We start from the raw sequence: 12443 nt of genomic DNA, 5'->3' as shown, positions 1-12443 counted from the left end.
GTGTTTTATGCTTCTTGGAAATGGTGTTTATGATTTAAATGTTTGTTGATTATGTTGATTTTTCTTTGTAGGTCCTGAATAAAGTGATAACAGTTTACGCTGCTCTTTGTTGTGAAGTAAAAAAATTGAAATATGAGGTAGAGGAAAGCACAATTTATTTTCTACGTCTTCAATAAATAACACATTATTTTGCTGTATACTTATCTTGTAATGTTTGTTACCTGATGAACTTTCTCTATTTTAGAAAAACCTATAAATGTCTTTTTGATATTGCTTTCAAACAAATTATATTACTTTTTTGTTTTTCAGGCCGAAACAAAATTTTACAATGGTCTTCTGTTTTATGGAGAAGGAGGTTAGTTGGATTTATGTGTTGAGCCTTGTGTTGTTTAAGCATTACCTTCTGCCCCAGTGGCTTTTGGATTTACTAGATTATCGAATTACAGAAAAACTGGTTCAACATGATGTAGAATTCTTAGTCATTGAGTCTTCCAGCATGGAAACAGGCCCTTCGGCCCAACTTGCCCACACTAGCCAACATGTCCTATCTACACTCGTCCCACCTGCCTGCTTATGGCCCATATCCCTCTAAACCTGTCCCATCCATGTACCTGTCTAAATGATTCTTAAATGTTGCAATAGTCCGTGCCTCAACTATCTCGTCTGGCAGCTCATTCCATACATCCACCACCCTTTGTGTGAAAAAGTTACCCCTTAGATTCATACAAATCTTTCCCCCCCTCATCTTAAACCTGTGTCTTCTGGTTCACAATTTCCCTACACTGGGCAAGAGACTACGTCTACCTGATCTATTCCTCCCATGATCTTATACACCTCTATAAGGTCTTATTTTAAAAACAAATGGTTTGACTTCTCATGGAGCATAGGTGACTCGGTAGTCCATCAATCATTGCTGGATGTCATAGCAAAACTCTCAATCTCATTCAACCATTTATTTCCTATACACTCCTGCATGCCAATCAGCAGACCCTAATTTTCCCAACACTCCCCTACTTCGGGTTAATTTAGACTTTACTTTATACTTCAGAGATATAGCACTGAAACTGCCCCTTCAGCCCACTGAGTCCGCACCGACCAGCGACACTAATGTTATCCTACACATTAGGGACAATTTACAATTTTACCGAAGCCAATTAAACTACAAACCTGTACGTCTTGGGTGTGGGAGGAACAGCTGGGGAAAACCCAATGTAGTCACTGGGAGAACATACAAACAGCATACAGATAGCACCCGTAGTTAGGATTGAACCCTGGTCTCTGGCACTGTAAGGAACAGCTCTACTGCTAGGCCACTGTGCTGCCCTAAATTTTTTGTTTAGTGTAGTTTAGAGATTGTGTGGAAACAGGCCCTTCGGCACACCAAGTCTGCACTGACCATGATCACCCGAACACTAACACTATCCTACACTCAGGGACAATTTACAATTTTACCGAACACAAATAGCCTACAAACCTGTAAATCTTTGGAGTGTGGGTGGAAACCGGAGCTCGCGGAGAAAATCCACGCGGTCACAGGGAGAACGTACAGACTCCATACAGACAGCAGCCGTAATCAGGATCAAACCCGGGTCTCTGGCGCTGGAAGGCAGCAACTCTGCTGCTATGACAGTGTGCTGCTCCAAATTTATAGAAGCTGATTATGTTACCAGTTAACACATCTTTGCAAGCGAGATAAAACTCGTGGTTACAGGGAAAATGTGCAATCTCCATACATACCTTGCCTGAGCTCAGGATCAAACCTGTTGGGGTGCAAATAGCATCAAATGCTTATTTGACATAATTGCATCTTTTTGGAGCTTCTCTCTGCGCTCTGTATGATTAACTGTCCATACAGTTTGGGAGTCTCTCATTTTGTTTGAATCTGCTTGATTTAGAAACCTGCTTTGTGGTAAATCACTGCTATTTGTATGCTACTCTCTAATTTTCTGATACATATTTTGCTCTGTGTAGCTCTGGATGTGTGTAGCTATACCAAAAATTCACTGATACTAATGCATACTTTTATGTTGTAATGACCAGAGATCTATCAACAGCTATTCTAAATGCTTTTTAATTTATTGTGCTGCATTGATTTGAGCTGGTTGGTAACTATTGTAGAATACATAATGTAGTCTGGAGAGAACTCCTTTAATGAGTTCTGCTTAATCGGCAATCCAAAGGGATCTAACAATCGTGCTGTTTGTTTTAGTCACAGATTTGAGTATGGCGGAAGGGGAGTCACAGATCCAGATGGGCAGGTTTATTTCTTTCTTGCAGGTTTGCCTTTTTGATTCACTTAAGTCTAATTTATAAAGGGAAAGCCGATGAGCGTTTGTGGTGGATAGGATAGTGGTGGTGACAATGATGCAGCAAGACGTTCTGCAGCAGCAAACATAATGCTCCGCAACTCGTCCGTTCACCTATCTCTTCCCATCCAGCCGCCCCTTCCCCAGGTGTGTTCCTCTGCAACCGCAGGAGATGTAACACCTGTCCCTATACCTCCTCCCTCAACTCTGTCCAGGGACCACGACTGTCCTTTCAGGTTTGGCAGAGGTTCACTTGCACCTCTTCCAACCTCATCTACTGTATACACTGTTCTCTGTGTGGACTCCTATATAACGGCGAGACCAAGCACAGGCTGGGCTATCATTTTGCTGAACACCGTTCAGTCTGCCTTGGCCTACGTGATTTCCTGGTTGCCAAACATCTTAACTCCCCCTACCATTCCCACACTGACCTTCCTGTCCTGGGCCTCCTTCATTGTCACAGTGAGGCCGAACACAAATTGAAGGAACAGCACCTCAGATTTTGCTTGGACAGCTTAGAACAGCGGTATGAATATTGATTTCTCTAATTTCAAGTAACCCTTGCACTCCCTCTCTCTCCATCCATCCCCCACCCTAGTCGTTCTGCTAGATCCGCTATTTACATCCATATATCCCTTGTGTAGGAAAATAACTACTGGTGCTGGTACAGATGCTGGTACAAATCAAAGGTATCACAAAATGCTGGAGTAACTCAGCAGGTTAGGCAGCATCTAAGAGAGAAGGAATGGGTGACGTTTCGGGCCGAGACCCTTCTTGAGACTGAACCTTCCATATATCCCTTTGTTATCACCTCTTCCACAGCCAACAAGGGACCATCGTGGGCTCTACCTTGCGTCATTGGTGCTAGCTGTGATTTGTTCTTTGTGTCTTTTCATACCTCTATTTTCCCTCTCCCCTGACTCTCACTCTGAAGAAGGGTCTTGACCCGAAACATCACCTATTCCCTTTCTCCAGAGAGCTGCTGAATAACTCCAGCATTTCGTGTCTTATCTTTGGTGTAAACTAGCATCTGCAGTTTCTTCCCTCACACTAGGTATATTGGCTCCCTGGTGCCTTCAGAATATTCCAAAGGAGAGGATAGCATCAACAGGCAGTGGTCACTGTTTGTTCCAATGACATGAGGAAAGTGGATGTGTGCCTGCAGGTAGATCGTGGGGAATTAAAACACATCACACTAAAACTCTAATAATTCACTATCTGACTATTTTGAAATCTTGTTGGTTTGGTATCTGCCTCACAGTCATCTTTCTTGTCCAAGCCGACCATTCATCACCCATACACTCATTCTGTGTTATCTCGCAATTGCATCCTACACACTAGGAGCAATTTACAGGAGCCATTTGAGCTGCACACCTGCACGTCTTTGCAAACTGGAGTACCCGGAGAAAACCCACGTGGTCACAGGGAGAATGTTAGGAACTCCATTCAGACACACCCGTAGTCAGGATCAAACCCGGGTCTCTGTAAGGAAGCAACTCCACTACTTTGCCACCCACTATGTCCAGCTTGAGCCTTTTATGATGAGCTTTGCGGAAAACTAAATTGGTGTTCAGAAATGGTCCTGAGGCACATGGTTTATGAACATTTAAAAGAGTAATTGAATAGAAGAATGTGAAGGAGTAACTAAAATAAATTGTTTTCCATTTTAGGAGCTCTCTTGTTTTATTACAAGATGCTACGAGGTGGTAATGAATATTGTCCAACAGCTGGCTTCACTCTACACCAGCAGTAAGTAAGTACATTTCCATTGTCAACCCATTGGAGGAACAGTCTGAGTGAGGAGTTTAAAAACACAAGTTATCTATATTCTGTGTTGATCTTGAAACAAAAGGATAGAATAATTTCAATGATTAACACCATAATACTCCAACAGTTGTGCTTAGAAAATATTTTCATTCCTGCTCCTGTCATTCATTTCCATTTCTCAAATCAGCCACTCTGAGCAATGATTCAATGATACTGTATTATCACATTTACCTGGTACAATGAAAGGCTTTGTTTTGCATATAACCAACCCGGTAAAATCTTGTAGCAGACCTCAAGCAGGCAGTACACAAATGCTGCCACCTGTCTTACCAAAGTTCACCAAACATTCCTCTCTGCTGCCTGCAGCACCAGCTTCCCTCCCCGGCCCTCGGGTCCCCCATCGTTCTCGTGGCTCCCCATTGTTCTCGGTGGCTCCCCGCCATTGTTCTATACGGTCCATCCTGTCTCTTCTGAGTAGAAATGCGCAGCACCAGATATAACTTTATGTTACCTCGAAGTAACAGAAGTGAAAGTATCTCCACACGGTAATATTCTAAAAATAAGAACCAGCAGAATTTTTGTTTTGTTGTTGAATATATTTCAACAAGGAGTCCTGTAATTAAGTTAGACTATTTCAGCACAGAAACAGGTCCTTCGGCCCACAGTGTCTATGCCAAATATTATTCCAACTTAATCTAATTTCCCCATTTCCCTGCATATTCCGAAACAAACTATGGATAAACTGTGAGATCAATTCCCAGGTGAGGGCCAAGATCACTGCGTACAAGTCAAACGAACCCGAGTGGTGCAAGAAAGCTCGCTGTGATGTTTGCAAAGCCATCAAGAATCCCAAGAGACAATACTGGGGCTAATGGGTCCCAGTAAAATCATTTGGACAACCGCACATTGTGACAATGCCTGAATACTATAGCTGGCTGCAAAGCAAAGTCGTGCAGCATCGCTGTTGATAGTGTGGAGATGAGGAACGCAGAGCCATTGGATTGTGCAATTCTTTTGATTTTACAATAGTGCAGCCCTCCCTGATGAACATAATGCATTCTATGCTTGAGCAGAAGGTCGACAGAGCAGTGACATCTGTCTCTTCAGACTCGAGTGTACCTTTTTCCAGGGTCGGGTTGCAGGGCCTTCCTGAGGGTGAACCCACAGAAAAAACTGGCCCAGAGGGAGCTCCTGGCCGTGTCCTTAGGAATTGCGTGGACCAACTAGCGGGAGTATTCGCGTACATCATTAATCCCTCCCTACTCCATTCTGAAGTCTCCACCTGCTTCAAGAAGAACACAGCACGGTGGCATAGCGGTAGAGTTGCTACCTTACAGCGTTTGCAGCACCAGACACCCGCGTTCGGTCCCAAATACGGGTGCTGTCTGTACGGAGTTTGTACGTTCTCCCCGTGACCACGTGGGTTTTCTCCGAGATCTTCGGTTTCCTCCCACACTCCAAAGACGTACAAGTTTGTAGATTAATTGGCTTGGTATGTGTCAATTGTCTCTAGTGTGTGTGGGATAGTGTTAATGTGCAGGGATTGCTGGTCGGCGCGGATTCGGTAAGCCGAAGGCCTGTATCCCTGCTGTTTCTCTAAAAACAACACCATCTTGGTGCTGAAGGAATGCAAGATCACATGCCTTAATGACTACCGTCCAGTGGCCTTGACATGCACTGTCATGAAATGCTTCGAGAGGCTGGTTGTGGCATACATTAAATCCAGGCTACCAAGGAACCTTGACCCACTGCAGCTCATCTCCAAACTCGGCACTCCCCTCTGCAACTGGATAATTCACTTCCTGAACACTCTGTCATCTGCGCAAAAATCAACAACTTCTGGCTGTTCACCTTGAGAATGTCTGCTGGGAGACGTCCTGTACTCTGGCATCAAGGAGGCAACGTACTATCCTAGAGTCTCACTTGCTGCCTCATAATTTTCTTTCTACCCCTAACTAATGAGTCCCTTTTTACTCTCACTCTGTCTGCCTTCACCCTTCCCTGCTGGGCATCAGGGTCAGGCCTGGTACCACTGATCCGACTGCCTCTGCTCTCTCATGACTGGTCCCCTCCCAATTGTGTCCAAAAGAGTATGCTTAGTGGAGAATAGCCATGTGATTCCTGCACAAACGCCCTTTTCTGGTAGTTACACATCTACGTTAACAGTGTGACCACCTCACCGTATGTCCGATCTATGTCAGGTTCTTGTTTTTTATTTACTACTTTAGTTCTTTGCCTTAGAGAAACAGTGCAGAAACAAGGCCCTTCAGCCTAACTAGTCCGTGCTAACCAGCGATCTCCGCACACTAACACTATCCTACACACTAGGGATATTTTTTACAATTTAGTCAATTAACTTACAAACCTGTACATCTTTGGAGTGTGGGAGGAAACTGGAGCACCCGGAGAAAACTCGCGTGGTCACGGGGAGAATATATAAGCTTCGACATAGTCAGGATTGAACCCGGATCTCTGGTGCTGTGACATCGTGCCACCTGTAGCTCACAACCCTTTTTTAATAGTAGAAATAATACATGTCCATTGTAATTGTACTCCAATTGTTTTCCTTTCCCATAGGACTGCACCAAAAATTGTAGAGACCGCAGGGGTTCATTTCCAGGTGAGTGGTGATTTTTTTTTTAAGCTATGGCAAACCTTTTTTAATCTATAGCAATTGACTAGCTTAATTTAATGTATGTTACTGTTAGACTGTGTCGAAGCATTAAGTTAGCGAACATGTTTAAATGTGGAGATGATATCCCCATGAAGTAATGCCGAAAACTGCATAAACAATATTGTTTCAGACTGTGTATGAACACCTAGGGGAGCTACTGGCTGTCCTCCTCACTCTGGATGAAATAATCGAGACTCATGTCACCTTGAAGGACCACTGGATCACATACAAAAGGTTGGAATGTGCAGTAAAACATTCAGATTGTTTCAGTGGTGTATCATTTAATTCACTTACAGATTGCATTAGTTCACTAAAGCAAAACACGGCGCTGGTGGAACTTTGCGGGTCAGACAACAGTGAAGGAAATGGACACTTTTCTGGTGTCTGCGAAAGAGAGGTGTCCTTCTGATATATTTTACTGATTGTGTGCCTCCTTGTCACCTTCCCCTCAGCTACAGTGAACCATTCTACATTTCCTTATGATCGTCTACTTTGATCTGTCATTTTCACACCTTACCCTTCCATATATAACCATATAACCATATATAACAACTACAGCACGGAAACAGGCCCATTCGGCCCTTCCAGTCCACGCCGACCACTCTCCCTGACCTAGTCTCATCTACCTGCACTCAGACCGTAACCCTCTAATCCCCTCTTATCCATATACCTATCCAATTTACTCTTAAATAATAAAATCGAGCCAGCCTCCACCACTTCCACCGGAAGCCCATTCTATACAGCCACCACCCTCTGAGTAAAGAAGTTACCCCTCATGTTACCCCTAAACTTTTGTCCCTCAATTCTGAAGCTATGTCCCCTTGTTGGAATCTTCCCCACTCTCAAAGGGAAAAGCCTACCCACGTCAACTCTGTCCGTCCCTCTCAAAATATATTTTAATATATCTAGACTCCCTTTCCCCTGGCTCCCACTGAAGAAGGGTCTCGACCTGAAACGTCACAGATTCCTTCTCTCCAGAGATGCTGCCTGTCCCACTGAGTTACTCCAGCATTTTGTGTCTGTCCAAAGAGAGGTGGGGATGGGCTGATAGATGGATACAGGCGACGCCGGTTTTGATTCGCAGATGGGTGGAGTAAGTGGCAAAGGATAGACATGAAAAGGAGACGGAGGGAACTAATCTGGACAAAAGTATATGCATTTACCCTGTCTATTTATCTCGTGATTTTATACACCTCTATAAGATCACCCCTCATCCTCCTAGGCTCCAAGGAATAAAATTCTAGCTTACTCAACCTCTCCATTTCGCTCAGCCCCCCCCCCCCCCCCCGAGTCCTGACAACATCCTTGTAAATCTTCTCTGCATCCTTTCCATCTTGACAACATCTTGTCAACATCGTGACCAAAACTGAATGCAATACTCTAGTTGTGGTCTCACTGATGCAACTACAATATAGCTGCAATGTAATGCATTATAACTGCAACATGACCTCCCAACTTCTATACTCAATACTCTGATGAAGGCCAATGTGCAGTCAGGTGTGCGGCCTTTTAATTTTGTTTGCTCGCTGTTGCAAAATAAACTTGCAGTAATCAAAAAGACCTTTTTGTTTTTGAAAATACTGTTGAAAAAAAGACTTATTGTGAGTCTGAAACTAGTCCCTTCCCCAATCCTCTTCTCCATTAACTATTTTTATAATGTGATGTTTCATAGGATGCAACTATCTTTATGACTGAGCAACCTGTAACCGTGACAAACTGGATCCACAACAGATCAATGTGGCATCTCCTGGTTACCAGGCCTCCAATCAGAATGATAACCCTCCCCTACCACATTCTGACTTTAGTTTATTTAGAGATACAGTGCCCTACGGCACCAACCAGCAATCCCTGCACACTAGCACCATCCTACACACTGTACAATTTACAATTATACCAAACCAATTAACTTACAAACCTGTACAACTTTGGAGTGTGGGAGGAATCCGGAGATCCTGGGGAAAACCCACGCTGGTCACGGAGAATGTACAAACTCCTACAGACAGCACCTGAAGTCAGGGTTGAACCCGGGTCTCTTGCACTGTAAGGCAGCAGCTCTACAGCTGTGCCATCGTGCCACCCTTTGAACAACAAAACAGGTTTGTAAATAGAATACTCGTAGATAACACAGCAAACAAACTTAAATAAATTTAAAAAACAATATTAATGTAAATTTGAAGCCCGAAGTCCATAGTGCAATCAACAGTTTGTAGTTCGACTCCTTCCATCAAAACAGGTTTGAATAGACACCCGCTGTCAAACCTCTTGATGACCTTTACAAAATAAATCTTATCACATTTGTGAGACATGACTTTCCACACACAAAACGGTGCTAACTATCCTTAATCAGTCTCTACGATTTAAACCAGCATCTGCAGTTCTTTCCTACACATCCTTAATCAGTCCTTGCCTATCAATGCAATGGCTCATCGGCAGAGCTGCTGCTGCACAGTGCCAGAGGCCTGAGTTTGATCCTACATTAATTACAATCTATCATATAAAAATATTTACGACTGTTTTTGATTTTTAGGTTACTGAAATCAGTCCACCATAATCCATCTAAATTTGGAATTGCTGAAGAGAAACTGAAACCATTTGAGAAATTGCTGTTGAAACTAGAGCGTCAGTTGCTGAGTAGGATGATTTTCCAGGTTGGTGTTTTTGTACGTCATCGGAAAACTAATGAACTGCCTGAAACTTTGCTTCATTGCAGATAATAATATATGAAATGGTTTCAGGCCATGCAGCTCATTGATAACGTTAACATTTATTTGATCTGATGGGATAGCACGCAAACAAAGTTTTTCCACTGTATCTCAGTATCCACTCCACCAAAGACGTACAGGTTTGTTGGTTAACTGGCTTGGTATAGTTGTAAATTGTCCCTAGTGTGTGTAGGATAGTGTTAGTGTGCCGAGATCGCTGGTCGGTGCAGACTCAGTGGGCCGACGGGCCTGTTTCCGCGCTGTCTCTAAACCAAACTCAGTACACATGACAATAACATACCAATATCAGTTTAATCATATTCCTATGTGGCGAATGAAAACATCTTACTTTGTAAATGGCAGCTTACACCCCAACAGTATGAATATTGATTGCTCTAACTTCAAGTACCCCTTGCTTTCCCCCTCTCTCTCCCTCCCTCCCCCACCCTGGTTCTTCGACTAGTTTCAATGTCCTGATTAATTTTACTGATTGTATTTCCCGTTGTCACCTTCCCCTCAGCCAACAATTCGCCATTCTACATTTCCTCTTCACCGTCTGCTTTGATCTGTCATTTTCACACCTTTCCCATCCATATCTCTAGACCTCCTCTCCCTGACTCGCTGTCGGAGGAAGGGTCTCGACCCGAAACGTCACCTATTCCTTTTCTCCAGAGATGCTGTCTGTCTAGCACTTTTTGTCCATCTTTGGTGTAAGCATTCATCTTATTTCCTTTTACACACTGTATATCTTACACTTTAATTTTTGTTCATTTCTACTTGGAACAGGAGCTGATTTCTCCCTCAGCTTAATTTTCCTTCCCTGCCTCCAGATCCTTTCCTTTTTGAATACATGCCGATTGAAATGTCTTATCTGTAGTAAAGCTCTCAAACTGCTGTAACAGTCAAGTATTTAATGTAGTTACTGCAAATGATATTTAAATATACACAATAGCTTTTTGTGGTATGTTTGGTTAGAGATACAGCATGAGATAGAGCTACGACCCACCAAGTCCATGCTGACCAACAATCACCCGTGCACACTAGTTCTGTTGTCCCACTTTCTCATCCGCTCCCTGCACACTAGGGGTAATTTATGATGGCCAATTAACCTCCAAACCCACATGCCTTTGGGATGTGGGAGGAAGCTGGAGCATCCTGTCTCAGGGAGGACGTGCAAACTCCACACAGACAACACCTGAGGTTAGGATTCTGTGAGGCAGCAGCTCCACCAGCTGTGCCACTGTGCTACCCTGTTCATCTTAATCTTAAAGCTTGGTACTTGTCATAGCTTGTATGCGGTGGATAATTTTCTTCCATTAATTCATTTATTGTGTAGGCCTGTGTTGAACAGCATTTTGACAAAGTAAATGAACCAACCTCTGTCTCCAAAAATAGCACATTTGCAGAAGAATTTGCCTACAATATTCGCACTATTTTCAGCAATGTGGAGTCAAAGATTGGTAAGATATTTATGCTTCGACTTTTACATGCTGGTTATCTTTGAATGTGGAATTACTGACTGCAGCTGCTTTAAGCCAAACTAGGTTATTCTCCATTGTGATGTTACAGTTATCCCTGAGGATTATGTTTGAATTCCACATCCTCCAGCAGTTGAACCTCTGTAACTTCTACTTCTGTTTATCTACTGTATAAATAGTCATCCATGCATCACCTCCGAGTTTGACTGTTCCAGTTTACTGTTGGGTGGCCCAGCATCTTAAATTCTTCATAAGGTCATCTGAAACTGAACCTATATCCTAATTCGTGTTCATAAGTGATAGCAGCATTAGGCCATTCGGCCCATCAAATCTACTCTGCCATTCAATCATGGCTCATCTATCTTTCCCTTTCAACCCAATTCTCCTGCCTTCTCCCTATAACCCCTGACACTCGTACTAATCAAGAATCTATCAATTTCTGTCTTAAAAATATCCATTGATGGCCTCCACAGACTTCCGCTGCAATGCATTCCACAGATTCACCACGCTCTCACTAAAGAAATTCTTCCTCATCTCCTTCCTAAAGGTACGTCCTTTTATTCTGAGGCTATGACCTCTGGTCCTGGACTCTCCCACTAGTGGAAACATCCTCTCCACATCCACTCTATCCAGGCCTTTCACTATTCTATAAGTTTCAATGAGAATCCCCCCTCATCCTCACTCCAGTGAGTACTTTCCTGGGATCATTCTCATAAACCTCCTCTGGGCCCTCTCCAGCACCAGCACATCCTTCCTCAGATATAGGCCTCCAAAAAGCTCATAATATTCCAAATGCGGTCTGACCCGCACCTTATAAAGCCTCAACCGTATCATTCCACACAGTAGGGGAAAGGACCTGAATCTGTGATACATTATTCTAATTTTTAAAATTATAGTTGGCATCTGTTTGTTTCTGTGCTGGAAGTTATCTTTTCCTAACAGAGGTTTTCTCTTTTGTAATTGCACCAGGAGAGCCTTCAGAGATTGATCAGCGAGACAAATATACTGGCACCTGTGCACTGTTTGTACTGCACTTCCAGATCTTTAGGACATTAGATAAAAAATTATACAAATCATTATTAGACATTTGCAAGAAGGTAAGCAACATGCTCACATGGGTTATTTAAGTTGTCCTTTAAAATCAACTGCTATCTCTGAACTTTGATCTTTCTGCCTGGCTCATTACAGGTACCTGCCATCACTCTTGCTGCCAACGTTATCTGGTATGCTGACCAGTTCCTGATGGATAAAATGGCATCAGCTGTAAAGCTAACAGAGAAAAAAAATCTTCAATCTATTAAAATCCAGAGGGAGAACTTCTTGCAGCAGAAGGCCCAAAATCTGTCCAAGTAGGTCTCAGTTGATTGCAGTTTTGGCTTCTGGTAGGCTCTGCAAGGCCATCAGATGTTCCAGATACTCCACATCATCAGGGTAGAATGACAATGTACCAGCGTGACAGAGTGGAGTGAGAAGGTTTTAGATTTAGTGATACAGCGCGGAAACAGGCCCTTCGGCC

At 43.2% G+C, this 12443-nt stretch overlaps 1 protein-coding gene across 3 annotated transcripts in view; it reads left to right on the top strand.

Moving 5' to 3' along the window:
• Positions 1–12443, top strand: part of washc4 (WASH complex subunit 4) — a 74912-nt gene that overhangs the window by 14182 nt on the left and 48287 nt on the right. Inside the window, exons 4-13 of one of the 3 annotated variants that reach the window (XM_078420060.1) lie at positions 72–137; positions 310–355; positions 2210–2277; positions 3977–4059; positions 6651–6693; positions 6878–6981; positions 9275–9395; positions 10786–10909; positions 11897–12024; positions 12116–12276. In XM_078420060.1, coding sequence (XP_078276186.1) covers positions 72–137; positions 310–355; positions 2210–2277; positions 3977–4059; positions 6651–6693; positions 6878–6981; positions 9275–9395; positions 10786–10909; positions 11897–12024; positions 12116–12276 — 944 coding nt within the window. The remainder of the gene's footprint in view (positions 1–71; positions 138–309; positions 356–2209; positions 2278–3976; positions 4060–6650; positions 6694–6877; positions 6982–9274; positions 9396–10785; positions 10910–11896; positions 12025–12115; positions 12277–12443) is intronic. The other 2 variants (XM_078420062.1, XM_078420061.1) reach the window with 2 other exon arrangements.

This window comes from Rhinoraja longicauda, chromosome 23 (assembly GCF_053455715.1).
Source record: "Rhinoraja longicauda isolate Sanriku21f chromosome 23, sRhiLon1.1, whole genome shotgun sequence".
Taxonomy (NCBI): Eukaryota; Metazoa; Chordata; class Chondrichthyes; order Rajiformes; family Arhynchobatidae; genus Rhinoraja; species Rhinoraja longicauda.
The sequence above is the reverse complement of the archived record's forward strand: the minus strand, read 5'-3'. Positions and strand labels throughout refer to the sequence as shown.